Raw genomic sequence first — 27,211 nt, forward strand, 5'->3', positions numbered from 1 at the left:
AAAGCTGTACAAAAAAGTCTGCAAACAAGCAAACACCGGCCACGAACGATGTGTTTACAATACCGCGTTGGTAATAAAGCATAATTTGTTCAACTGCAACTTCTGGGGTAGCTAGCTTTAGCACCAATACAACCAGCCTGAAAACAATGACCATTAGAAACCGCAGTCATTTTCATTATTCTTAGCAATGATTTAGGAATCCTTGTGAGTAAGTATTTGCTAGGTTGCCACTTGTTCGCCTACTGAAATTGAACTTCAGTTCATGAAAATAAATAGCTAGCCAGCTACTTAACGCTGTTGCCCAATGCTAATGTTATAAGCAGCCAGCTAGCTTCATCTAGCTAGTGATGCTCGACCGGACCACATTGTGTTGTGAAGCTAGCCACAATAAGGATTAGGCACAATAGTGGAATTTGCGGTTTGCCTTCAAAATAAAAGTATGTCATTGACAGTAATGCAAATGAATACAAATAGTAGAATTATGCCATACTTTTATTTTGAAGGCTAACCGCAAAGTCCACTTTTGTGGCTAATCCTTATTGTGGCTAGCTTCACATAGATGGGTCCGACCACCATTAAATCAAATAAGAACTGTCTTATAAATTTGAATAATTTTAGATGACAGCTAGCTAACTATAGCTACTGAAACAGATTATGTCGTTATGCTATGTTTTTGGGGAAGAACATTGTTTGCATCCATGAGCTAGCTAGCTTTTTTTATGATTAGCACTGTAGGTGCGCGAGACAAGTTTACCAGCATCATAGCATGTGTATCGATGAATTGTTGTGACATATGAAATACGATTGGTAGTGTAATCAATATGTAATAACTACGTAAAAAATGTATGAACGTGTTAAATTATTATGTGACGTGCAGTCATATTCAGGTCCTGATTGGTCAACAAGCTTATTTGACACGTCAAATAGTGTTTTTTGATGTGTATCTTTTTTGACACACAAAGACCCAAACGGCGTTCCATAAAAATCCTGGTTGAGAATGAAACGACGGAACAAATGAACAACAAAACAGCACAGCAAGTTAGTGAAAGAAATCGGTTTTGATTATGTTTTACTGGTAATGGGGACATACACAAATGCCAACAAAATAACTTTCTGGTCAGTGTGGTGTGTGTAACCTTTATTTAACTAGGCAAGTCAGTATTTACAAGGACGGCCCAGACGACGCTGGGCCAATTGTGCGCCGCCCTATGGGACTCCCAATCACGGCCGGATGTGATAGACCCTGGATTCGAACCAAGGACTGTAGTGACGCCTCTTGCACTAGAATGCTTAAAAGGCCAATTTTGTTTTTAAATATTGGTTATCGGTATCATTTTTTTTTGGCAAGGAAAATATTGGAAATCGGAATCAGCCAAAAATGTCATATTGGTGCATCACTAGCTAAGAGTCTATATTTTTTTGACAGTAAGGCATGTTTCAACCATTATCCATCCTAAAAATGTGGAATAGGCCTAAGCAAAGGCTTTGATTTCTGAGGGGGGCTGCCTTAATTGAGGTCCACATCATCAGAGCCTGGGGAGCAGATGTTGTTTGGGGTGACTGCCTTTCTCAAGGGCAGAACGGCAGATTTTTTAACCATGCCAGCTCAGGGATTCAAACCAGCGACCTTTCGGTAACTTGCCAAATGCCCTTAACCACTAGCCTACCTGCAAATATTTGTACAGTGCATACTAGAGTTGAGTACACTACAATGTACTATACTGTGCTCTTGCACTACTGTACTCTACTGTTCTATGCTGTGCTGTACTGTACCAGTGTTTCCGGTGCAGTCATTTAGCTGTGGCGCGTCATTACAAAATCATTGCTGCCATGCCAAAAAAATATGGAACATGAAACTATATTTCTGCCGAGGCACACATTGAAGATGCTAGAACAGTCCACATTAACTTCTCCTCTGCAAACAAAACGAGTAATACATAGACAATAGTTGAGTTTAATTATTTACCTAGGGCGGCTTGTTATGTGTGTAACCGATGTGAAATGGCTAGCTAGTTAGCGGTGGTGCGCGCTAATAGCATTTCAATCGGTGACGTCACTCGCTCTGAGACCTTGAAGTAGTTGTTCCCCTTGCACTGCAAGGGCCGCGGGTTTTGTGGCACGATAGGTAACAATGCTTCAAGGGTGGCTGTTGTCTATGTGTGCAGAGGGTCCCTGGTTCGAGCCCAGGTAGGGGCGAGGAGAGGGACGGAAGCAATACTGTTACATGTGTTATACGCAAAATAAATATTCCTCTCGAGGCGCATTCGATACGATACGATTGCCATAGGGAGGGAAACATGCATTCTTGCATTTGCGGGGAAAACAGCAGTTTTAATGGTCTTTGTTAAAAAGAGGGTTATCCCAGCATTCCATTCCTACTTTCTTTATTTCTCAACTCCTAAATACGCACGAACTGTACCATTTTAAACCCTGAGTTTTTAGCAGCAGCATGGTTAACGTTACCGCGCCGCAATTCGCAGAGAGTGCAGAGGGGAGAGTGGAGCTTAATGTAACACCGGTCAATTGTAGGGTAACTTGCGGTAAAACACCACCCAACATAATTTTGGGGGACTGACTTAAAAAACTGTGATGAGACAGATTATATTTTTAGTTGAGCAAGAGTAGTGCAACCAGGTAAAGTATTGGAGGGGGACATAAAATGAATCAATAGAATGCTAACTAGTTAAAAGATCACACTTGGAACCTAGCTAATGATTAGTCCAATAGGGTTATAGTCACAGCCGTGTATGTTCCCCCTCAAGCTGATACCACGACGGCCATCAAAGAACTTCACTGGACTTTATGCAAACTGGAAACCACATATCCTGAGGCTGCATTTATTGTAGCTGGGGATTTCAAGTTCTGACAACACATTGGCTGTAGTACTCGCGCTTCAAAAACTCTCGACCACTGTTACTCCCCCTTCCGGGATGACTACAAGACCCTCCCCCACCCTCCGTTCGTCAAACCAGATCACGACTCCATTCTGCTCCTCCCTTCCTATAGGCAGAAAGTCAAACAGTAAGTACCCGTGCTATGGACTATTCAACGCTGGTCTGACCAATCAGAATCCATGCTTCAAGATTGTTTTGATCACGCGTACTGGGATATGTTCCGGGTTGCCTCAGAAATACATTGAAGTCTACACAGACAAGGTGACTGAGTTCAACAGGAATAGTATAGGGAATGTTGTTCCCACTGTGACTATTAAAACATACCCAAACCAAAAACCGTGGATAGATGGTGGCAGGAAGCCTAGTGGTTAGAGCGTTGGGCTAGTAACCGAAAAGTTGCTGGATCGAATCCTCGAGCAAACAAGGTAAAAATCTGTAATTCTGCCTCTGAACAAGGCAGCTAACCCACTGTTCCCCGGTAGGCCGTCATTGTAAATAAGAATTTGTTCTTAACTGACTTGCTGAAAGTGTGAACCCCAGTGTTTAACCACGGCAAGGTTAATGGGAATAAAGTCGGATATAAATAGCGTAGTTATTCCCTCCGTAAGGCAATCAAACAGGCAAACGTCAGTACAGAGACAAAGTGGAGTCGCAATTCAACGGCTCAGACACGAGACGTACAGTGCGTTATGAAAGTATTCAGACCCCCCAGACTTTTTCCACATTTTGTTACGTTACAGCCTTATTCTAAAATTGATTTAAAAAAACAATGTTTTACATTCATCAATCAACACACAATACCTCATTTACTCAGTACTTTGTTGAAGGACTTTGGCAGCGATTACAGCCTCAAGTCTTGTTGAGTATGAAGCTACAAGCTTGGCACACCTGTACTTGGGGAGTTTCTCCCATTCTTCTCTGCAGATCGTCTCAAGCTTTGTCAGGCTGGATGGAGAGCATCGCTGCACAGCTATTTTCAGGTCTCTCCAGAGATGTTCGGGGCCACTCAAGGCCACTCAAGGACATTCAGAGACTTGTCCAGAAGCCTCTAATGCATTGTCTAGGCTGTGTGCTTAGGGTTGTTGTCTTGTTGGAAGATAAACCTTCACCCCAAGTCTGAGGTCCTGAGCACTCTGGAGCAGGTTTTCATTAAGGATCTCTCTGTACTTTGCTCCATTCATCTTTCCCTCGATCCTAACTAGTCTCACAGTCCCTGCTGCTGAAAAACATCCCCACAGCATGATGCTGCCACCACCATGCTTCACAGTATGGATGATGCCAGGTTTCCTCCAGACGTGAGGCTTGGCATTCAGGTCAAAGAGTTCAATCTTGGTTTCATCAGACCAGAGAATCTTGTTTCTCATGGTCTGAGAGTCCTTTAGGTGCCTTTTGGCAAACTCCAAGAGGGCTGTCATGTGCCTTTTACTGAGGAGTGGCTTTTGGTGGAGTGCTGCAGAGATGGGAGAACCTTACAGAAGGACAACCATAGAGGAACTCTGGAGCTCTGTCAAAGTGACCATCGGGTTCTTGGTCACCTAACTGACTAAGGCCCTTCTCCCCCGATTGCTCAGTTTGGCCGGGCGGCCAGCTCTAGGAAGAGTCTTGGTGGTTCCAAACTTCTTCCATTTAAGAATGATGGAGGCCACTGTGTTCTTGGGGACCTTCAATGCTGCAGACATTTTTTGGTACTCTTCCCCAGGTCTGTGCCTCAACACAATCCTGTATCGGAGCTCTACGGACAATTCCTTCGACCTCATGGCTTGGTTTTTGCTCTGACAATTGCAAAGTTTCTTAAGGACTACAAGCGAGGCAGACCTCAAAGCCGGCGCCATTCCTTCCTTGGTGTGGGACCTTACATAGACAGGTGTGTGCCTTTCCAAATCATGTCCAATCGATTGAATTTATCACAAGTGGACTCCAATCAAGTTGTAGAAATATCTCAAGGGTGATCAATGGAAACAGGACGCACCTGAGCTCAATTTTGAGTCTCATAGCAAAGGGTCTGAAAACTTATGTAAAAAAGGTATTTCTGTGTTTTATTTTTAATACATTTGTTAAACTTTCTAAAAACTTGTTTTCGATTTGTCATTATGGGGTATAGTGTGTAGACTGATGAGGGAAATGTATTTAAACCATTTTAGAATTAGGCTGTAAAGTAACAAAATGTGGAAAAGGGAAATGCACTGCATATGGCAGGGTCTACGGCAAACCAGCCACATCACGGACACCTTGTCTTGCTCCCGGACAAACTAAACACCTTTTTGCCCACTTTGAGGAAAACACAATGCCACTGACGCAGCCCGCTCGCAAGGACTGTGGGCTCTCCTTCTCCATGGACAACGTGTTAACCCTCGGGCTGGCACCCCTAGCCGCGTCCTCAGAGCATGCGCAGAGCAGCTGGCTGGAGTGTTTACGGACATATTCAATCTCTCCCTACCCCGGTCTGCTGTCCCCACTTTCTTCAAGATGTATACCATCGTTCCTGTACCCAAGAAAGCAAAGGTAACTGAACTAAATGACTGTTGCCCCATAGCACTCACTTCTATCACCATGAAGTGCTTAGAGAGGCTAGTTAAGGATCATCTCCCTTCCACCTCTACCTGACACCCTAGACCCACTACAATTTGCATACCACCCCAATAGATCCAGACCATACAATCAACATTGCACTCAACACTGTCCTAACCTATCTGGACAAGAGGAATACCTACAGTGAGGGAAAAAATAATTTGATCCCCTGCTGATTTTGTACGTTTGCCCACTGACAAAGAAATGATCAGTCTATAATTTTAATGGTTGGTTTATTTGAACAGTGAGAGACAGAATAACAACAAAAGAATACAGAAAAACGCATGTCAAAAATGTTATAAATTGATTTGCATTTTAATGAGGGAAATAAGTATTTGACCCCCTCTCAATCAGAAAGATTTCTGGCTCCCAGGTGTCTTTTATACAGGTAACGAGCTGAGATTAGGAGCACACTCTTAAAGGGAGTGCTCCTAATCTCAGTTTGTTACCTGTATAAAAGGCACCTGTCCACAGAAGCAATCAATCAGATTCCAAACTCTCCACCATGGCCAAGACCAAAGAGCTCTCCAAGGATGTCAGGGACAAGATTGTAGACCTACACAAGGCTGGAATGGGCTACAAGACCATCGCCAAGCAGCTTGGGGAGAAGGTGACAACAGTTGGTGCGATTATTCGCAAATGGAAGAAACACAAAAGAACTGTCAATCTCCCTCGGCCTGGGGCTCCATGCAAGATCTCACCTCGTGGAGTTGCAATGATCATGAGAACGGTGAGGAATCAGCCCAGAACTACACGGGAGGATCTTGTCAATGATCTCAAGGCAGCTGGGACCATAGTCACCAAGAAAACATTTGGTAACACACTACGCCGTGAAGGACTGAAATCCTGCAGCGCCCGCAAGGTCCCCCTGCTTAAGAAAGCACATATACATGCCCGTCTGAAGTTTGCCAATGAACATCTGAATGATTCAGAGGACAACTGGGTGAAAGTGTTGTGGTCAGATGAGACCAAAATGGAGCTCTTTGGCATCAACTCAACTCGCCGTGTTTGGAAGAGGAGCAATGTTGCCTATGACCCCAAGAACACCATCCCCACCGTCAAACATGGAGGTGGAAACATTATGCTTTGGGGGTGTTTTTCTGCTAAGGGGACAGGACAACTTCACTGCATCAAAGGGACGATGGACGGGGCCATGTACCGTCAAATCTTGGGTGAGAACCTCCTTCCCACAGCCAGGGCATTGAAAATGGGTCGTGGATGGGTATTCCAGCATGACAATGACCCAAAACACACGGCCAAGGCAACAAAGGAGTGGCTCAAGAAGAAGCACATTAAGGTCCTGGAGTGGCCTAGCCAGTCTCCAGACCTTAATCCCATAGAAAATCTGTGGAGGGAGCTAAAGGTTCGAGTTGCCAAATGTCAACCTTTAAACCTTAATGACTTGGAGAAGATCTGCAAAGAGGAGTGGAACAAAATCCCTCCTGAGATGTGTGCAAACCTGGTGGCCAATTACAAGAAACATCTGACCTCTGTGATTGCCAACAAGGTTTTGCCACCAAGTACTAAGTCATGTTTTGCAGAGGGGTCAAATACTTATTCCCTCATTAAAATGCAAATCATTTTATAACATTTTTGACATGCGTTTTTCTGGATTTTTTGTTGTTGTTATTCTGTCTCTCACTGTTCAAATAAACCTACCATTAAAATTATAGACTGATCATTTCTTTGTCAGTGGGCAAACATACAACATCAGCAGGGGATCAAATACTTTTTTCCCTCACTGTATGTAAAAATGCTGTTCATTGACTATAGCTCAGCCTTCAACACCATAGTACCCTCCAAGCTCATCATTAAGCTCGGGGTCATGGGTCTGAACCCCGCCCTGTGCAACTGGGTCCTGGACTTCCTGCCAGGCCACCCCCAAGTAGAGAAGGTAGGAAACAACACCTCCACTACGCTGATCCTCCCTGTTCACCCATGACTGCGCGGCCACGCATGCTTCCAACTCAATTATCAAGTTTGCAGATGACACAACAGTAGTTGGCCTGATTACCAACAATGACGAGACAGCCTACAGGGAGGAGGTGAGGGCCCTGGCAGAGTGGGGCCATTATAATAACCTCTACCTCAACAAAACGAAGGAGCTGATCGTGGACTTCAGGAGGCAGTAGAGGGAGTACGCCTTTATCCACAAAGCTTCAAGTTCCTCGGTGTACACATCACTGGATGGCTAAGACCCTCACAAATTTTTACAGATGCACAATTGAGAGAATCCTGCCGGACTGTATCACCGCTTGGTACGGCAACTGCACCGCCCATAAGAGCAGGGCTCTCCAGAGGGTGGTGCGATCTGCCCAACACATCACCGGGGGCACACTACCTGCCCTCTAGGACACCTACATCACCCGATGTCACAGGAAGGCCAGAAATATCATGAAGGACATCAACCACCTGAGCCACGGCCTGTTCACCCCGCTATCATCCAGAAGGCGAGGTCAGTACAATTGATTCAAAGCTGGGACCTAGAGACTGAAAAACAGCTTCTATCTCAAGACCATCAGACTGTTAAATAGCCATCACTAGCCGGCTACCACCCGGTTACTCAACCCTGCACCTTAGAGGCTGCTGCCCTATGTACATGGAATCACTGATCACTTTAATAATGGAACACTAGTCACTTTAAATAATGTTTACATACTGCTTTATTCATTTCATATATATATATATATATATATATTATTATATATAATTATATAATAATAAATTATATATATTATATATAATTATAATTGTATTCCACTACAACATTGCTCGTCTTAATATGTATTTATTTCTTAATTCCATTCTTTTACTTTTAGATTTGTGTGCATTGTTGTGAATTGTTAGATACTACTGCACGGTTGGAGATAGCGAAACGCTTGTGTTCCTACACTCGCAATAACATCTGTTAAATATGTGTATTTGACCAATAAAATTTGATTTGATTTGAAAGATGAGCAACCCCATGCTTCAGCCTATTTATTTATAGCCACTATGTTGCATCAGTTGGGCTACAGGTGATAATGCTTATTGCTAACAGCATACCTGATAATATGGTCCAATATGTTAAAATCATTTTACCATTTTATCATTTATTTGGGCTCTTTCTGGAGGTGGAAATTATATTTTAGATGGCGTCAGCATAATTCGATTTTCATTCATTTTGGAGTAGAACGTCCTGAGCGCCTCAGTCCTTCTACATAAAAATAAACTGGGGACACCAGACCCACTCTTCTTCATCAGAACTAGACAGGTAAAAGTGAATTCACACATCCGTCATATTGCTTTCACCTATCATATTTTTTTCAAATTAGTGCACATGAAAGTGAGGATATAAGGAAGAGAAACCACTAAACTATTGAAATGCACCACATAGTTTAATATCAACGGGACACAGACTGTCATTGAGCAGAGATACTCACCCAGTCTTGAGGTCTGTGACACGCAGGCAGTTGGTGGAGTCAAGGCCCACTCGACCATTCCGCACCACACTGCACAACAAGGGGCGCAGCTCAGGAGAGATGCGGTTCAGTGCAACCTCAGGGGACATGTTGTTCATCTTCCACACTCAGGTTCTCTGGAAACAGCCCAAGACAGAGACTAAAGGGGCTTGCCATCATTAACGCAGTAGACACATCATTCAGTCTCACAATGCATTGACAGCTATAAAATACATATTACTGAGACAATGCTCTTGTAACAAACAGTATGTCATGTATTCTGCACGCTATGGTCAGAGTTTGTTAGATTGATCAATCACAGGCACTGACATTTTGACACAGACATCTTTCCAACACTAGCAATGTTTGAAACATAGCTAGCTAACTTACTGCAATTGTATTCATGCAAAATCGAGTCAAATGAATCGCACAGAGATAGCTAAATGTATTCACTAACGTTCGTTTACTTTCATTGTGATGTGTTGTTGTCAAAAGTTAGCAGCTAACTAAATTTCCATAAGCAGTAGTGGGAAGTTTTCCCAATAAAAAGCTTGCTAACGTTACATCAATTGCTGTCAGGAGTCAGCTCAAAATTGGGAAATAGCTTACTTTATTGGATATCCGTTTATTATTTTTACAGCAAATAATCGGTCGCCTATAGTTACCACACTTCCAAAGTAAACCAATAAATACCACACTGCTAAGATTATGCGTAACCCTAATCTTAATGTTTTGTTTTTATCAATTTTTACAGCAGCCAACTTTGACTTCGTGGTTGTGCTATACAGTGTAAACCCAAATCTTCCGGTAGATGTTTTTGGGGTCCTTTTCGGACCTCAAAGTCCATAGCCGGTGTTGCTTTTGCCGGTCTACAAAAGGCTCCTTTTCATCCTCTGCAAAATATATTTTTTGATACAACTCTTTTTTGTGTGTTATAATAATGATTCCATAGAATAGAGATTGCATTTTTTTATTTGGTCAGCAAATTCATTCGAAATGCATTATACGAGTCAGAACTAGCTTAGCTAGTAGAAATTCCAGAGCTGTCATTTTTCAACGTGTAACCAGAAGCTACCTCAGTGGCAGATACTGACTGTGCTTGCAGTGCACTTTGGCCACTTCATAACAAGACAGCGAATACAGAATTGGACATTAGGTAATGTGTTTATATCTTACATGTCCACATTATTTGACATAAATCCAAGTAACTTTAAGGGCAGTGTTTTTTGCTAGCTAGCGAAGTAAAGTTTAGTAAAGCAAACTAATGTCAGCCACTGTACCAAAGATTTCTAATTGTTCTATCTGTGAGTGTTGGAATCATAGCCGATTAAATTCAACTCCGCGATTTACGATGGAGTTGGGCAAGCAACTAGTGTGTGCTTACAGGAGCTCCGATTTAGTTTTTATTAAAAAACGACTGATTTCAGCACCCTCCAATTACATATGACATTGTTCAGTGTGATTGCATGCTGTTCTTTGTGTTCTGAAATCAGTCGTTTTTTATAAAAACGTCATTTTGTGACGTTGGAACTCCAGTCAGCCCACACTAGTTTCCGCCCCGCTCCATCTTCAATCGTAGAGTTGAGTTTTCCACCACTGAAAGTACTCAATTATCATACATGAATAAAAGTCAAGATACTCAGACATCATTTACAAACGAAGCATTTGTGTTTAATGAGTCTGCCAGAGCAGAGGCAGTAGGAAAGACCAGGGATGAATTGGACCATTTTCCTGTCAAAAGTACTTTTGGGTGTCGGGAAAATGTATGGCGTAAAAATTACATTATTTCCCCTAGGAATGTAGTAAAGTAAATGTTGGCAAAAATGTAAATAATACATTAAAGTACAGATACCCCAAAAAACTACTTAATAGTACTTTAAAGTATTTTTACTTAAGAACTTTACACCACTGGCTATTGGAATAGCTAGCTACATGCAACCAATATTGCCAATGTCTGACACAGTGCACTATCTTCAGTCTCAGTGTGTGCATGAGTATTTAGTGTGGTGCTCAGTTAAGTCATAATGCCCAAGAAGCCAGTGTTGGGAGGATACATTGGCACGGGTGTTGTTAGACCTTAGACGAAGTCAAGGGGCAAACCGTGCCAATATATCCTCCAAACACCGGCTGAGGGCATTATCACTTTTATACAACGGGTTGCCAACATATTCAAATAATGATTTCCGTATTTTCATTAAAAACGTTATTTTGATGAATTGATTCATACTATTTCATCCTTCCACAACGTGCCCCCGCACATTGACTCTGTACCACCTGTATATAGCCTCGCTACCGTTATTTTATTGTTGCTCCTTAATTATTTGTTATATTTCTATTTTTCTTTTTTTAATTAAAACTGCATTGTTGGTTAAGGGCTTGAAAGTAAGCATTTCACTGTGAGGTCTACACCTGTTGTATTCAGCGCATGTGACAAATACAATTTGATTTGATTTTATAGTCCCAAAACAAATCTAGGGTTGCCACCCAAGTTGCTCGTTTTATTGGTTCGGTTGCTAGAGACGCGACCCAGTCGTTCAGTCTTTTAGTTCTGTAGCTATGGACGCGACCCAGTCGTTCGTTCTAAATGTTCCATTGCCGTACTGTTAGCTCATCAACTAAATCTAACTTATTCACATCAAAAAAGTGCAGGCAGAATAACAGCAAAGTAGACGCATTTGTTCAGGCTGTTTTCTAGTGACATTTATTTGGATACATCCATAACAATGTGCTCACTCGTCAGGACACGTTCAGAGGAGCTAGCCAACAACACAGCTAACACAATCACTTCAAAGTGAATCTGGAAAGACTGCAAACTAGCTGCACTTCATTTCGTTTGACCTTTTGTCAATTGACATTTCTTTGTATATATCCATAAAAATGATACCAGCTGATTCATGATTTCGACTGTCTGAGAAACGCTACCTGCCTGTCTGTCTCGTCCTCACTCCCGACACGTTCATTACTATGGGACAGCTGGAGATCGAATTTGAATATTGAAACCATGTTGCAAATGTCAAAGAGACAGATAAGATAGCAAGGTTTATACGAATCTCTGCTGTTGAAAACGAAATGTTAGTCTAAAAGAAATGTGAGATAATGTCTAAATGCTTTTTATAGTGGAGATGAAGTTTATAAAGTGCCTGGCTGGGTAGATGAGACAGTGGATTGCGCAGTCAGATGGAACGGTGTAAATAGGCATTTTAATGTCATTAGAGTTAGCTGGTGGTAAGTTGTGGTATAGACACCGACTGGAATGCGGTTTTAACCAATCAGCATTCAGGATTAGACCCACCCGTTGTATAATAGGCAATAACAAACACTTGGACCATATAAAGTAAAGTTAATCTTCAACAGTGAATGCTGTGTATGGCCTATTTCATGGCTGGTCCAAAGTACCTAACCAGCTATTGACTAGCAAGCCTCTATTGGCCTACTATGTGCTGTAGTAGCTAGCCAACTCTGTTTTCGTGCTTGACAATGAACAAAAACACAGAATAAGCACCAAGACAAGACTGCACAATGGAGGTAAAACTAAAATGGCAATGGACTGGAAAACCAGGACACTGATTTGCTACTTGTGCTATGTCTAGAAAAATTAGGAATGTTATGAGAAACACTGATTAATTACCATCATGCCCAGACAGTGTGTGAAAGGCTTGAATCCTAGGAGGAAGCTTGATTTCTTGCATACTCTCCTCAAAACAATTAATTGGATGCAGTTTGGTAAGGAGGCACAAGGCAAGGACAGATGACGTTAGGAATCAAATCAACAAAAAAGCCTATATTCACATTGGGTCAAACTGTGTCAGTGTGGCTTTAATCATTAATTGCCATCATTGCATTGATCCCCTCTCAATGAGAAGTTGTCATAACCTGATGGAGTGGAGTGAGTGCCAAACTATACTAAACAAAAAAATAAATGCAACATGTTAAGTGGTGCTCCCATGTTTCATGAGCTGAAATAAAAAATCCCAGAAATGTACCATACGCACAAAAAGTTTATTTCTCTAAAATGTTGTGCATACATTTGTTTACATCCCTGTTAGTGAGCATTTCTCCTTTGTCAAGATAATCCATCCACCTGAAAGGTGTGGCATATCAAGAAGCTGATTAAACAGCATGATTATTACACAGGTGCACCTTGTGCTGGGGACAATAAAATCCCACTCTAAATGTTCTCACACAACACAATGCCACAGATGTCTCAAGCTTTGAGTGAGCGTGCAATTGGCATGCTGACTGCAGGGATTTCCACCAGAGTTGTTGCCAGAGAATTTAATGTTAATTTCTCTACCATTCTCAACCACTTTTGATGGCCACTGGCATGCTGGAGAAGTGTGGTCTTCATGGATTAATCCCGGTTTCAACTGTACCGGGCAGCTGGGAGACAGCCTGTATGGCGTCGTGTGGGGAAACGGTTTGCTGATGTCAACGTTATGTACAGCGTGCCCCATGGTGGTGGTGGGGTTATGGTATGGTCAGGCATAAATTACGGACAATGAACACAATTGCATTTTATCGATGGCAATTTGAATGCACAGAGGTACCGTGACGAGATTCTGAGGCCCATTGTCGTGACATTCATCCGCCGCCATCACCTCATGTTTCAGAATGGTAATGCACAACCCCATGTCACAAACATCTGTATGCAATTCCTGGAAACAGAAAATGGTGCAGTTCTTCCATGGCCTGCATACTCACCACACGTCACCCATTGAGCGTGTTTGGGATACTCTGGATCGACATGTACGACAGATTGTTCCAGTTCCCGCCAATATCCATAAACTTCGCACAGCCATTGAAGAGGAGTGGGACAACATTCCACAGGCCACAATCAACAGCCTGATCAACTCTATGCGAAGGAGATGTTTTGCGCTGCATGAGGCAAATGGTGGTCACACCAGATACTGACTGGTTTTCTGAACGACGCCTAGGGCTGTTATGGTGACCATATTACCGCCACACCGGCGGTCACAAGTCATGAAGGCAGTCAAATTCCACGTCACTGTTTAAACACGGTAATTAGTCTTCTCCAAGCTCTGATGCTGCTGATGGTCATTAGTAGCTTACCAAACTTGCTAACTGCCTGGTACTCACCACTCTGTTGTCCCTCTAATCACTCTGTCAATGCAAATGTAATCAAAAATCTAATCAAACACTTCATTAGAGTGGTGGCCTCTATTAAAAAGTGGAGTATCCCAACAGCTTTCTATAGGCTAGGCCTACTACAGTTAAAGTCGAAAGTTTACATACACTTAGGTTGGAGTCATTAAAACTCGTTTTTCAAACACTCCACAAATTACTTGTTAGCAAACTATAGTTTTGCCAAGTCAGTTAGGACATCTACTTTGTGCATGACACAATTCATTTTTCCAACAATTGTTTACAGACAATTATTTCACTTAAAATTCACTGTATCACAATTCCAGTGGGTCAGAAGTTTACATACACTAAGTTGACTGTGCCTTTAAACAGCTTGGAAAATTCCAGAAAATGATGTCATGGCTTTAGAAGCTTCTGATAGGCTAATTGACATCATTTGAGTCAATTTTGAGGTGTACCTGTGGATGTATTTCATGGCCTACCTTCAAACTCAGTGCCTCTTGACATCATGGGAAAATCAAAATAAATCAGCCAAGACCTCAGAAAGAAAACTAGACCTCCACAAGCGCCTGAAGGTACCACGTTCATCTGTACAAACAATAGTACGCACGTATAAACACCATGGGACCACGCAGCCGTCATACCGCTCAGGAAGACGCGTTCTGTCTCCTAGAGATGAACGTAATTTGGTGTGAAAAGTGCAAATCAATCCCAGTACAACAGCAAAGGACTTGTGAAGATGCTGGAGGAAACAGGTACAAAAGTATCTATATCCACAGTAAAACGAGTCCTATATCGACAACCTGAAAGGCCGCTCAGCAAGGAGAAGCCACTGCTCCAAAACCGCCATAAAAAAGCCAGACTACGGTTTGCAACTGCACATGGGGACAAGGATCGTACTTTTTGGAGAAATGTCCTCTGGTCTGATGAAACAAAAATAGAACTGTTTGGCCATAATGACCATCGTTATGTTTGGAGGAAAAAGGGGGAGGCTTACAAGCAGAAGAATACCATCCCAAACATGAAGCACGGGGGCGGCAGCATTATGTTGTGGGGGTGCTTTGCTGCAGGAGGGACTGGTGCACTGGAAAAGTGTCCTCCATTCACTATTTAACCCTGCCCATTTTGAGACATGATAACGGTCCATTCTAAATCAAAACCAATTATATTAATATATTATTTAGTATATGTAAAGACAAGATTAAATCAAGAATGGTCAGTTAGGTGACAATAATTGCCTATTACTTGTAAATTATGTATTATCACTTGTGATAAAAGCAGAAATACCTTATAAGTATTCAGACCCTTTGCTATATGACTTGGAATTGAGCTCAGGTGCATTCTGTTTCAATTGATCATCCTTGAGATGTTTCTGCAACATGACTGGAGTCCACCTGTGGTCAATAAAATTGATTGGACATGATTTGGAAAAGCACACACCTGTCTATATAAGGTCCCACAGTTGACAGTGCTTGTCAGATTAAAAACCAAGCCATGAGGTCGAAGGTATTGTCCATTGAGCTTCGAGGCAGGATTGTGTCAAGGCACAGATCTGGGGAAGGGTACCAAAAAATTGCTGCAGCATTGGAGGTCCCCAAGAACACAGTGGCCTCCATCAGTCTTAAATGGAAGAAGTTTGGAACAACCAAGACTCTTCCTAGAGCTGGCCGCCCGACCAAACTGAGCAATCAGGGGAGAAGTGCCTTGGTTAGGGAGGTAACCAATAACCTAATGGTCACTCTGACAGAGCTCCAGAGTTCCTCTGTGGAGATGGGAGAACCTTGCAGAAGGACAACCATCTCTGCAGCACTCCACCAATCAGGCCTTTTATAGTAAAGTGGCCAGATGGAAGCCACTCCTCAGTAAAAGGCACATGACAGCCCGCTTGGAGTTTGCCAAAAGGCACCTGACCAGAAACAAGATTCTCTGGTCTGATGAAACCAAGATTGAACATATTTTGGCCTGAATGCCAAGCCTCACGTCTGGAGGAGACCTGGCACCATCCCTACGGTGAACCATGGTGATGGCAGCATCATGCTGTGGGGATGTTTTTCAGCGGCAGGGACTGGGAGATTAGTCAGGATCAAGGAAAAGATTAACGTAGCGGAGTACAGAGAGATCCTGATGAAAACCTGCTCCAGAGTGCTCAGGACCTCAGACTGGGGTGAAGGTTCACTTTCCAACAGGACAATGACCCTTATCACACAGCCAAGACAACGCAGGAGTGGCTTCGGGACAAGTCTCTGAATGTCCTTGAGTGGCCCAGCCAGAGCCCGGACTTGAACTTGATCGAACATCTCTGGAGAGATCTGAAAATAGCTGTGCAGCGACGCTCTGCATCCAACCTGACAGAGATTGAGAAGATCTGCAGATAAAAATGGGAATAACTCCGCAAATACAGGTGTGCCAAGTTTGTGGCGTCATACCCAAGAAGACTCAAGGCTGTAGTCGCTGCCAAAGATGCTTCAAGAAAGTACTGAGTAAAGGGTCTGAATACTTATGGAAATGTGATATTATTATTTTTATAGACACTACTGTTCAAAAGTTTGGGATCACTTAGAAATGTCCTTGTTTTTGAAAGAAAGGCACTTTTTTCCATTAAAATAACATCAAATGTATCAGAAAACAGTGTAGACATTGTTAATGTTGTAAATGACTATTGTAGCTGGAAACGGCTGATTTAAAAAAAAAAAAAAAATGTATGGAATATCTACATAGGCCCATTATCAGCAACCATCACTCCTGTTTTCCAATGGCACGTTGTGTTAGCTAATCCAAGTTTATCATTTTAAAAGGCTAATTAATTATTTGAAAACCCTTTTGCAATTATGTTAGCACAGCTGAAAACTGTTGTTCTGATTAAAGAAGCAATACAACTGGCCTTCTTTAGACTAGTTGAGTATCTGGAGCATCAGCATTTGTGGGTTCGATTACAGGCTCAAAATGGCTAGGAACAAATAACTTTCTTCTAAAAACTCATCAGCCTGTTATTGTTCTGAGAAATTAAGGCTATTCCATGCGAGAAATTGCCAAGAAAGTGAAGATTTCGTACAATGCTGTGTACTACTCCCTTCACAGAACAGCACAAACTGGCTCGAACCAGAACAGAAAGAGGAGTGGGAGGCCCCGTTGCACAACTGAGCAAGAGGACAAGAGAAACAACTGTCCCAGACTACATTTGGAATATTTATTTCTCGCACAGAATAGATTAGGTAAACTTTTGTACTATCGGGGATAGTAGATTGACATAGACTAGTGCTTTTGCTGTTCGTTAGGCCTTCTCATCTTGTTGGCTGACGAAAAGTAAATGTGGACAATATCTTCAATATGCGCCTTGGAATTGGATAAGGTCGCGTGCAGTTGGGTCCCGGATGTATCTTTCTTCACTTGCAGCCTGTGAGAAAGACCCGATCATGTGAAGGAAAGCCATGTGAGTGAGAGGTGCTTCGGAGCATGCAGCACTCAGGGAGAAGGGAATTATCATTATTATATTCAGCCCAAGGGCACAACGGCCACTGGCCGCAAAAGGCATGGGTTTGTTTAGGGGGCATTACGGCCACACAAAGGGGATGCCGCCGGGAAATTCAAGACATTATCAATTCCTTGTCAAATTGTGAATGAGAGACTGTTGAAGTGTGTACGGCCTGCGCAATAAACAAAGCAGAGCTCATGCCTTTCATGCAACTTTTTTCAAATCATCATGTAGCCTTACAATGTATTAAACATCTAAACATATAGCCCAGCATGTGTAGAACAACTAAAGTTACATTAATAACTCTAAACTAAGCATATACTGTAGGAGTACCTATTTATTTGTTAAACGCTGAACACAGAAAAGCTGCATGTGCGCACTGCCTCAAATCATTTGGAGAAAATATCCTTTCAATTTAATCAGCTTTGTTCAATTGTATTCTTCATGCTATAAAATAATATAAAATAATGCCATGGAATTATAAGAAGATCTTGTCTGCTAAATGAACTAGTGTAGCCCATAGCCATATGGCATAGCCAGATGGGGACCTAACATAAGGACTTGTATGCTATTCTGTTCTTCTGAAATGGACTACATTTTCTTCATATCATGTTTCTTTAGACTTGTCTAAAATAAATAATGGATTTATTATGAATGTGTAGGCTATATTACATGGATTTATTAGACTTTTTAAAATGTAGATGTATCAAAAGGTCTGCATCAGTAGCTTGTAGGCTATGTGTGGAAGCCAGTAGATGCTAAATGTGTTTATGTTAATTAACGGTCGACTACCGTGAGACCGGCAGTTACCAGCTGACGAAATTTTGTGATCGCCACTGCCCTATCCACGCCCCTACCTTTTTTTTAACTGAGAAGTGTTGACTTAACTCATTATGCAAGTAAACCAGAATCTGAGAGGGGCCCCACTGTTTTGAGTGGTCGGACATGCTTGCTAAAATTGTATCTGCTGCAATAGGGGTAGCACATCTAACAGCCATGGCTGAGGAAGACAATATGCTCAGAAATGTGGGAGAATTTAGCCTAGCTGTCCTAGAGCCAGCGGCCAGGCTTTCTGAGCCTTTTTACTGCTTAGGAGGAGATTTGAAGAGATTAACAGACAAGCATGAACTCCAATACATGCCAAGGATTGAATTAATTAAAGATTTTTCCGGGCTGTGTTCAGTCACGTGGTGCAGCATTGAAATAATCGCTGGGTTTAGATTGGCACCTGTCCAACTCTGAGAGAGCTGTGAATGCTCTATTTTTACCTTGTTCCAGTCAGTTCATGGTAATATGGCAAAGACTGAATTTCTTTCGAGTGCCGTTTCAGTATGATATGTTATTGTTGCTTGAAATGCCCCTAGCAGTGAGTATACTCTACGATTAGCCTAGGCATAGTTCTAAAAATGTGTGAAGAACCAGCGAATTCTGTAAAATGTTTTTAAACCCCTAAATCACATTACAATAAATGTTTTCCTATACTCATGTTGGCTCCAATTCTAAAAATGTCTGACCAGACTCTTAACGACTAGCCTAAGTAACCTTTGTTGAAAAGTGTGTTGCTGGGTCAAAGGGGAAGCTATGACAAATGTAATAATTTAGTTTGTACTTAAAGCTAAGCTAACAATGAACAAATCTCTAAAGTATCCATTGCCTCCTGTGTGTCTTTCTCCAATAGACCATGACGGAGGAGGCATTCGATGTGGTGGTGGTGGGTTCCTGTATGACTGACTTGGTCAGGTGAGTTAGTTATGGTATGCATCACATCACTGAGAGAGGGAGTGGATCAGAATTTGCCTCAAAGTACTTTTGAGATCTTATGGGAACATTTTGTAGAAAGTATTGGGTCACATATCAACAATACATCTATAGTTTGAGATGTCAAAATATGTCACATGTAGTTCTATTTCAAATATATCTTCTTGATATTTCACTTGATGGAGATTTGCTCAGGTGGATTCTCTAACGGAAGTAGGCTACAAATCGTAGTGTCTGTTGGAGACAGACAGGTCGATTGGCGATTGAGGTGAGCCCCTCTCCTCTTCATAAGACGCCCCTTGTGCTGCCTCTGATCATTCTCGCCTCTCTTCCGTCGCTCTAACTCCTGAAGCTCTCCTAAGCATGACTAGATTTTCTGTCTTCCTACAGAACTGTTCTCTGGTGAACCGTGAGGTTCACACTGCCAAACGTAGGACCCCAGATCCTGTCGATAATGTTGAGTACTGACCGAAAGTAGTTTTGATTCCGCTATAAAACATTTTTGACTCCTCATTCTCCGCTGGTAGCTAGCGTCACAGGCTAGCTATCGAGACTTGGGTAGCCCACGCCGCGAGGCTACAGCTAACTTGGCTAGCTGGAATGCTAGCTAACCCCACAAAGGACTAGTTTTAGCTCAAACAGACAGACGAAGTAAGCATGCGCTTTCTCCGGCTAGCATTGTACTAACTAGCTAGGCTATGGGCCACGTGGTTGACGCTACTTAGCTTGTATTTTGATCAAGGAAAAGTTTTTCTCGGAGCCATGGAGCCTGCTGCCCCTGCTATGGAATGGAAGGAACCAAGCAGGATTCATGCCCCTGCCTGACTACCGGCAGACCTGCGTTTGTGTTGGACAACACTATCAGCCAAAGACCCATACGACTCGTGTATTGTCTGCCTGGGGTGAGAGCACGCAGCAGCAGTGCTCGCTAATCCCAAGTACTGCATGCACTGCAAGCGTTTCAACGAAGGGGAAGGTGACCTCGTCATTGACGATAGCGAGGACATGGCTCACCTCATCCCAGAGGAGGAAGAGGAAGCCGAAAGGCCTTCTTCCACCCTCAGCGGAGCTTCAATACCCAACTACAGATACCGGCTTATCAATGTCTGAAAACGGGCAGCATCCAGACTAAACATCGACTGGCCCGAACCCGTAGGGGGTAGAAGTGCTGAAATGGACTTATTCGACGGGAGGAGGCTCCCCTCTCGCACCACTCCAGGTAAACAACTCCTCCCAGTGGTCCCATCTTGTGTGGCGGAAGCCCAACGTAACTGGGACAAGACCCTAACCACTAAAGTACAGACCAAGTACTTTAATAACATGTGTATTCAGGATATGGAGTTGGCCCCCGAGGGTTGAGTCGTCGCTGGCCAGCCACCTCAATCCTTATGCCATGTCACAGACCTGCATCTCCCTCCATGGGAATGTGGAACGCTTTTTCGCCTCCATCTTCCAAAAGGTATACGTGTCTGCCGCACGTTCAGTACGGGCATTCAACATCATGTCAAAGCTGATGGCATACCAAGACGATTTGCTTATGGAGATGCAACAACTCCTAGCAAATGGTATAGCCAACCAGGGCCTATCGGTGGAGATCTGTGTCATTGCAAACCTCACCCTACGAGCCTCCAGAGGCGCCAATAAAGGCCGTGGGCGTGCCATGAGCCTTGCTGTGGTGGGGGAGAGAGCCCTGTGTCTTGACTTGTCCAGCTTCTTGAACATAGCTGCAGGAGGTAGGGGTTCTGGTGGTACACCTCTCTGAACAGACATATTTTGCTCCAGAGGATCAATAGCCTCTAAAAAAAATAACTGTGGATTAAGTTTTATCACAAGCACTTACAGTCGGGAAGGCCGCAATTTGGGCAGCACGTGCGCCAAATATAGAACAGCTTGTTGCATTGTGTCCATAAATATAATCCATAGAAGGATTTTTGAACTTCTAACCCTGGCACTTTGACTGTTAAACTCATGGGTATACTAGCAATGGCTGCCAGTCCTGACTTGAATGGGAACAGCCCATCTATGGATTATATGTCTATGGTTGGTTGTGGCTGTCAGTTTGCCTTTCATAAATTTCAAATTTAAAGCAAATGCCTACTGCAGAAAAGAGAAGACTAATCTGTCTGTAGAAGCTAACTATTTTTCTCTAGTATCTTATCTTGAAATCATGGCAAAGCGTACCGGCCATCACCGGCGAGAAGCCTATGCTTCATCTTCATCATTGGGTGAATCAGTGTCACTGGAAAGTTTATTTTGTAGCCTATACTATATACAGTGTCTTCAGAAAGTATTCACACTCCTTGACTTTTTCCAAATGTTGGTGTTACAGCCTGAATTTAAAATTGATTAAATAGAGATTTTTTTGTCACTGACCTACACACAATACCCCATAATGTCAAAGTGGAATTATGTATTTCGGAATTTTTACAAAGATGTTTTGTTGTTGAAATTTTTACAAATTGAGTCAATAAGTATTCAAACCCTTTTTTATGTCAAGCCCAAATAAGTTCAGGAGTAAAAATGAGTTTAGCAACTATTTTTGAATAACTACCTCATCTCTGTACCCCACACTGTACCTAACACATACAACATACAAAGGTCCCTCAGTCGAGCAGGGAATTTCAAACACAGAATCAACCGCAAAGACCAGGGAGGTTTTCCAATGCCTTGCAAAGAAGGGCACCTATTGATAGATGGGTAAAAATAGAAGCAGACATTGAATATCTCTTTGAGCATGGTGAAGTTATTAATTACACTTTGGATGGTGTATCAATACACCCAGTCACTACAAAAATACAGGCGTCCTTCCTAACTCAGTTTTCGGAAAGGAAGGAAACCACTCAGGGATTTCACCATGCGGCCAATGGTGACAGTTAGAGTTTAATGCTTTTACTGCTGCCTTTGATACTGTGAACCATCAGATCCTCCTCTCCACCCTCTCCGAGTTGGGCATCTCCGGCGCGGCCCACGCTTGGATTGCGTCCTACCTGACAGGTCGCTCCTACCAGGTGGCGTGGCGAGAATCTGTCTCCGCACACTGCGCTCTCACCACTGGTGTCCCCCAGGGCTCTGTTCTAGGCCCTCTCCTATTCTCGCTATACACCAAGTCACTTGGCTCTGTCATATCCTCACATGGTCTCTCCTATCATTGCTATGCAGACGACACACAATTAATCTTCTCCTTTCCCCCTTCTGATAACCAGGCGGCGAATCGCATCTCTGCATGTCTGTCAGACATATCAGTGTGGATGACGGATCACCAGCTCAAGCTGAACCTCGGCAAGACGGAGCTGCTCTTCCTCCCGGGGAAGGACTGCCCGTTCCATGATCTCGCCATCACGGTTGACAACTCCCTTGTGTCCTCCTCCCAGAGTGCTAAGAACCTTGGCGTGATCCTGGACAACACCCTGTCGTTCTCCACTAACATCAAGGCGGTGACCCGATCCTGTAGGTTCATGCTCTACAACATTCGCAGAGTACGACCCTGCCTCACACAGGAAGCGGCGCAGGTCCTAATCCAGGCACTTGTCATCTCCCGTCTGGATTACTGCAACTCGCTGTTGGCTGGGCTCCCTGCCTGTGCCATTAAACCCCTACAACTCATCCAGAACGCCGCAGCCCGTCTGGTGTTCAACCTTCCCAAGTTCTCTCACGTCACCCCGCTCCTCCGCTCTCTCCACTGGCTTCCAGTTGAAGCTCGCATCCGCTACAAGACCATGGTGATTGCCTACGGAGCTGTGAAGGGAACGGCACCTCCATACCTTCAGGCTCTGATCAGGCCCTACACCCAAACAAGGGCACTGCGTTCATCCACCACTGGCCTGCTGGCCCCCCTACCTCTGAGGAAGCACAGTTCCCGCTCAGCCCAGTCAAAACTGTTCGCTGCTCTGGCACCCCAATGGTGGAACAAGCTCCCTCACGACGCCAGGACAGCGGAGTCAATCACCACCTTCCGGAGACACCTGAAACCCCACCTCTTTAAGGAATACCTAGGATAGGATAAAGTAATCCTTCTAACCCCCCCTTAAAAGATTTAGATGCACTATTGTAAAGTGGTTGTTCCACTGGATATCATAAGGTGAATGCACCATTTTGTAAGTCGCTCTGGATAAGAGCGTCTGCTAAATGACTTAAATGTAATGTAAATGTAATGCCTGTGATATGAGAAAACTGATGATGGATCAACAACATTGTAGTTATTCCACAATAGTAACCTAATTGACAGAGTGAAATGAAGGAAGCCTGTACAGAATAAAAATATTCCAAAACATGCATCCTGTTTGCAACAAGGCACTGAAGTAATACAACAACAAAAATGTGGCAAAGTAATTAACTTTATGTCCTGAATACATTGTCTTATATTTGGGGCAAATCCAGTACGACTCCATATTTTCAAGCATAGTGGTGGCAGCATCATGTTATGGGTATGCTTGTAATCATTGAGGACTGGAGAGTTTTTCAGGATAAAAAAGAAATGGAATATAGCTAAGCACAGGCAAAATCCAAGAGGAAAACCTGGTTCAGTCTGGTTTCCACCAGACACTGGGAGATTAATTCACTTTTCAGCAGGACAGTAACCTAAAACAGGAAAAATACTTGTCCAGCCTCTCGGACATAGCCTTGGGAAGTAGGGGTATTGTTAGGTTACAGTGCATTCGGAAAGTATTCAGACCCCTTGACTTTTTACACATTTTGTTACGTTACAGCCTTATTCTAAAATGTATTAAATAGTTTTTTTCCCCTCATCAATCTACACTCAATAACCCATAATGACAAGGCAAAAACAGATTTTTGGAAATGTAAAAAAAAAAGAAGTATTATATTTACATAAGTATTCAAACCCTTTACTCAGTACTTTGTTGAAGCACCTTTGGCAGCGATTACAGCCTTGAGTCGTCTTGGGTATGACGGTACAAGCTTGGCACACCTGTATTTGGGGAGTTTTTCCTATCCTTCTCTGCAGATCCTCTCAAGATCTGTCAGGTTGGATGGGGAGCGTCACTGCACAGCTATTTTCAGGTGTCTCCAGATATGATCGATTGGGTTCAAGTCCAGGCTCTGGCTGGGCCACTCAAGGACATTCAGAGACTTGTCTTGAAGCCACTCCTGCGTTGTCTTGGCTGTGTGCTTAGGGTCGTTGCCCTGTTGGAAGGTGAACCTTCACCCCAGTCTGAGGTCTTGAGTGCTCTGGTGCAGATTTTCATCAAGGAACTCTTTGTACTTTGCTCCATCTTTCCCTCAATCTTGACTAGTCTCCCAGTCGCTGCCGTTGAAAAACCTCCTCACAGCATGATGCTGTCACCGTAGAGATGGTGCCAGGTTTCCTCCAGACTTGACGCTTGGCATTCAGGCCAACGCGTTCAATCTTGGTTTCATTAGACCAGAGAATCTTGTTTCTCATTGTCTGAGAGTTCTTTAGGTGTCTTTTGGCAAACTCCAAGTTGGCTGGCATGTGTCTTTTACTGAGGAATGGCTTCTGTCTGGCCACTTTACCATAAAGGCCTGATTGGTGGAGTGTTGCATTTCTGTTGCCGTCTGAAAATGAAGCTATTTTCTACCGAATGTGTTGCACTAAAAATAAAGGTAACACTTAAACAACACATCCTAGATCTGAATGAAAGAAATAATCTTATTAAATACTTTTTTCTTTACATAGTTGAATGTGCTGACAACAAAATCACACAAAAATAATCAATGGAAATCCAATTTATCAACCCATGGAGGTCTGGATTTGGAGTCACACTCAAAATTAAAGTGGAAAACCACACTACAGGCTGATCCAACTTTGATGTAATGTCCTTAAAACAAGTCAAAATGAGGCTCAGTAGTGTGTGTGGCCTCCACGTGCCTGTATGACCTCCCTACAATGCCTGGGCATGTTCCTGATGAGGTGGCGGATGGTCTCCTGAGGGATCTCCTCCCAGACCTGGACTAAAGCATCCGCCAACTCCTGGACAGTCTGTGGTGCAACGTGGCGTTGGTGGATGGAGCGAGACATGATGTCCCAGATGTGCTCAATTGGATTCAGGTCTGGGGAACGGGCGGGCCAGTCCATAGCATCAATGCCTTCCTCTTGCTGACACACTCCAGCCACATGAGGTCTAGCATTGTCTTGCATTAGGAGGAGCCCAGGGCCAACCGCACCGGCATATGGTCTCACAAGGGGTCTGAGGATCTCATCTCGATACCTAATGGCAGTCAGGCTACCTCTGGCGAGCACATGGAGGGCTGTGCGGCCCCACAAAGAAATGCCACCCCACACCATGATTGACCCACCGCCAAACCGGTCATGCTGGAGGATGTTGCAGGCAGTAGAACGTTCTCCACGGCGTCTCCAGACTCTGTCACGTGCTCAGTGTGAACCTGCTTTCATCTGTGAAGAGCACAGGGCGCCAGTGGCGAATTTGCCAAACGTCCTGCACGGTGTTGGGCTGTAAGCACAACCCCCACCTGTGGACGTCGGGCCCTCATACCACCCTCATGGAGTCTGTTTCTGACCGTTTGAGCAGACACATGCACATTTGTGGCCTGCTGGAGGTCATTTTGCAGGGCTCTGGCAGTGCTTCTCCTGCTCCTCCTTGCACAAAGGCAGATGTAGCGGTCCTGCTGCTGGGTTGTTGCCCTCCTACGGCCTCCTCCACATCTCCTGATGTACTGGCCTGTCTCCTGGTAGCGCCTCCATGCTCTGGACACTACGCTGACAGACACAGCAAACCTTCTTGCCACAGCTCGCATTGATGTGCCATCCTGGATGAGCTGCACTACCTGAGCCACTTTTGTGGGTTGTAGACTCCGTCTCATGCTACCACTAGAGTGAAAGCACCGCCAGCATTCAAAAGTGACCAAAACATCAGCCAGGAAGCATAGGAACTGAGAAGTGGTCTGTGGTTCCCACCTGCAGAACCACTCCTTTATTGGGGGTGTCTTGCTAATTGCCTATAATTTCCACCTGTTGTCTATTCCATTTGCACAACAGCATGTGAAATTTATTGTCAATCAGTGTTGCTTCCTAAGTGGACAGTTTGATTTCACAGAAGTGTGATTGACTTGGAGTTACATTGTGTTGTTTAAGTGTTCCCTTTATTTTTTTGAGCCGTGTATTTTCTGTGAAGTAAAACTAAAGTTGTACCCCGCTGATCATTCTATTAAAGCAAAAAAAAAATATATTGACTTTAAATTTTTTCATGGTCTGAAAAAAAACGCTGATTTCTGAACTCTAACGCAACCCCTGGCCTCAACCAGAGGGCAATGCCGCCCCTATTTTGACTTGTTTTCTGTCCTAGAGCGTATTTTCTCGTTTAGGTTCCACCACCGAAGAATTACGCAGTCTGCTAATACATATTCACGAATTGAGGGTGGGAACGTTGTGGTGATTACCATGTGGAGTGGAGAAATAAAAACAAGTAGTGCGCTGACAGCTGTCAGTGTAGCTAGCTAGCATGCTAACCTTATATAGCAATCTAATGTTATATGTTGTTGCTACGCCATATTCAAAAGATTAGCCAGCTGGCTAGGTATGGCTGGTTCTGGAGCTGGATTTGTCATAAGCATTTATTGAAAACTTCATTACAGATGGATAGGGGAAACCAGGATCTTTGACTTTGCCATCTATTTTTTGGAAAGCCCATTAAATTGTCAGAGACTCCAGTCACCCAAGTTGTAGACTGTTTTCTCTGCTACCGCACGGCAAGTGGTACCGGAGCGCCAAGTCTAGGACCAAAAGGCTCCTCAACAGCTTGTACCCCCAAGCCATTAGACTGCTGAACAATTCATCAAAATCTTTACATTTACACTTTACATTGACCCCCCGTCCGTCCGTCCGTCCACTGCTGCTACTCGCTGTTTGTTTGTTACCTATGCATAGTCACATCGCCCCCACCTACGTGTACAGATTACCTCAACTAGCCTGTGCCCCCGCACACTGACTCGGTACCGGTGCCCCCTGTATATAGCCTCGTTATTGTTATTCTTATTGT

At 43.5% G+C, this 27,211-nt stretch overlaps 2 protein-coding genes across 4 annotated transcripts in view; one reads left to right on the forward strand and one right to left on the reverse strand.

The window, feature by feature from the left end:
* The window catches only part of babam2 (BRISC and BRCA1 A complex member 2), a 219,712-nt gene extending 209,959 nt beyond the window's left edge, over nucleotides 1-9,753 (reverse strand). Inside the window, exons 1-2 of the mRNA XM_014210010.2 lie at nucleotides 9,512-9,753; nucleotides 8,885-9,039 (exon numbers count right to left, since the gene is read on the reverse strand). Of these exons, the coding sequence (XP_014065485.1) occupies nucleotides 8,885-9,021 (137 nt within the window). The 5' untranslated portion in view covers nucleotides 9,022-9,039; nucleotides 9,512-9,753. The remainder of the gene's footprint in view (nucleotides 1-8,884; nucleotides 9,040-9,511) is intronic.
* Nucleotides 9,754-9,789: 36 nt separating this feature from the next.
* Nucleotides 9,790-27,211, forward strand: part of rbks (ribokinase) — an 85,857-nt gene continuing 68,435 nt past the window's right edge. For 2 of the 3 annotated variants that reach the window (XM_014209961.2, XM_014209960.2), the window contains exons 1-2: nucleotides 9,790-10,058; nucleotides 19,156-19,217. In XM_014209961.2, the coding sequence (XP_014065436.2) occupies nucleotides 19,159-19,217 (59 nt within the window). In that variant the 5' untranslated portion in view covers nucleotides 9,790-10,058; nucleotides 19,156-19,158. The remainder of the gene's footprint in view (nucleotides 10,059-19,155; nucleotides 19,218-27,211) is intronic. The other variant, NM_001140851.1, reaches the window with a different exon arrangement.

Source organism: Salmo salar, chromosome ssa09 (assembly GCF_905237065.1).
Source record: "Salmo salar chromosome ssa09, Ssal_v3.1, whole genome shotgun sequence".
Classification (NCBI taxonomy): Eukaryota; Metazoa; Chordata; class Actinopteri; order Salmoniformes; family Salmonidae; genus Salmo; species Salmo salar.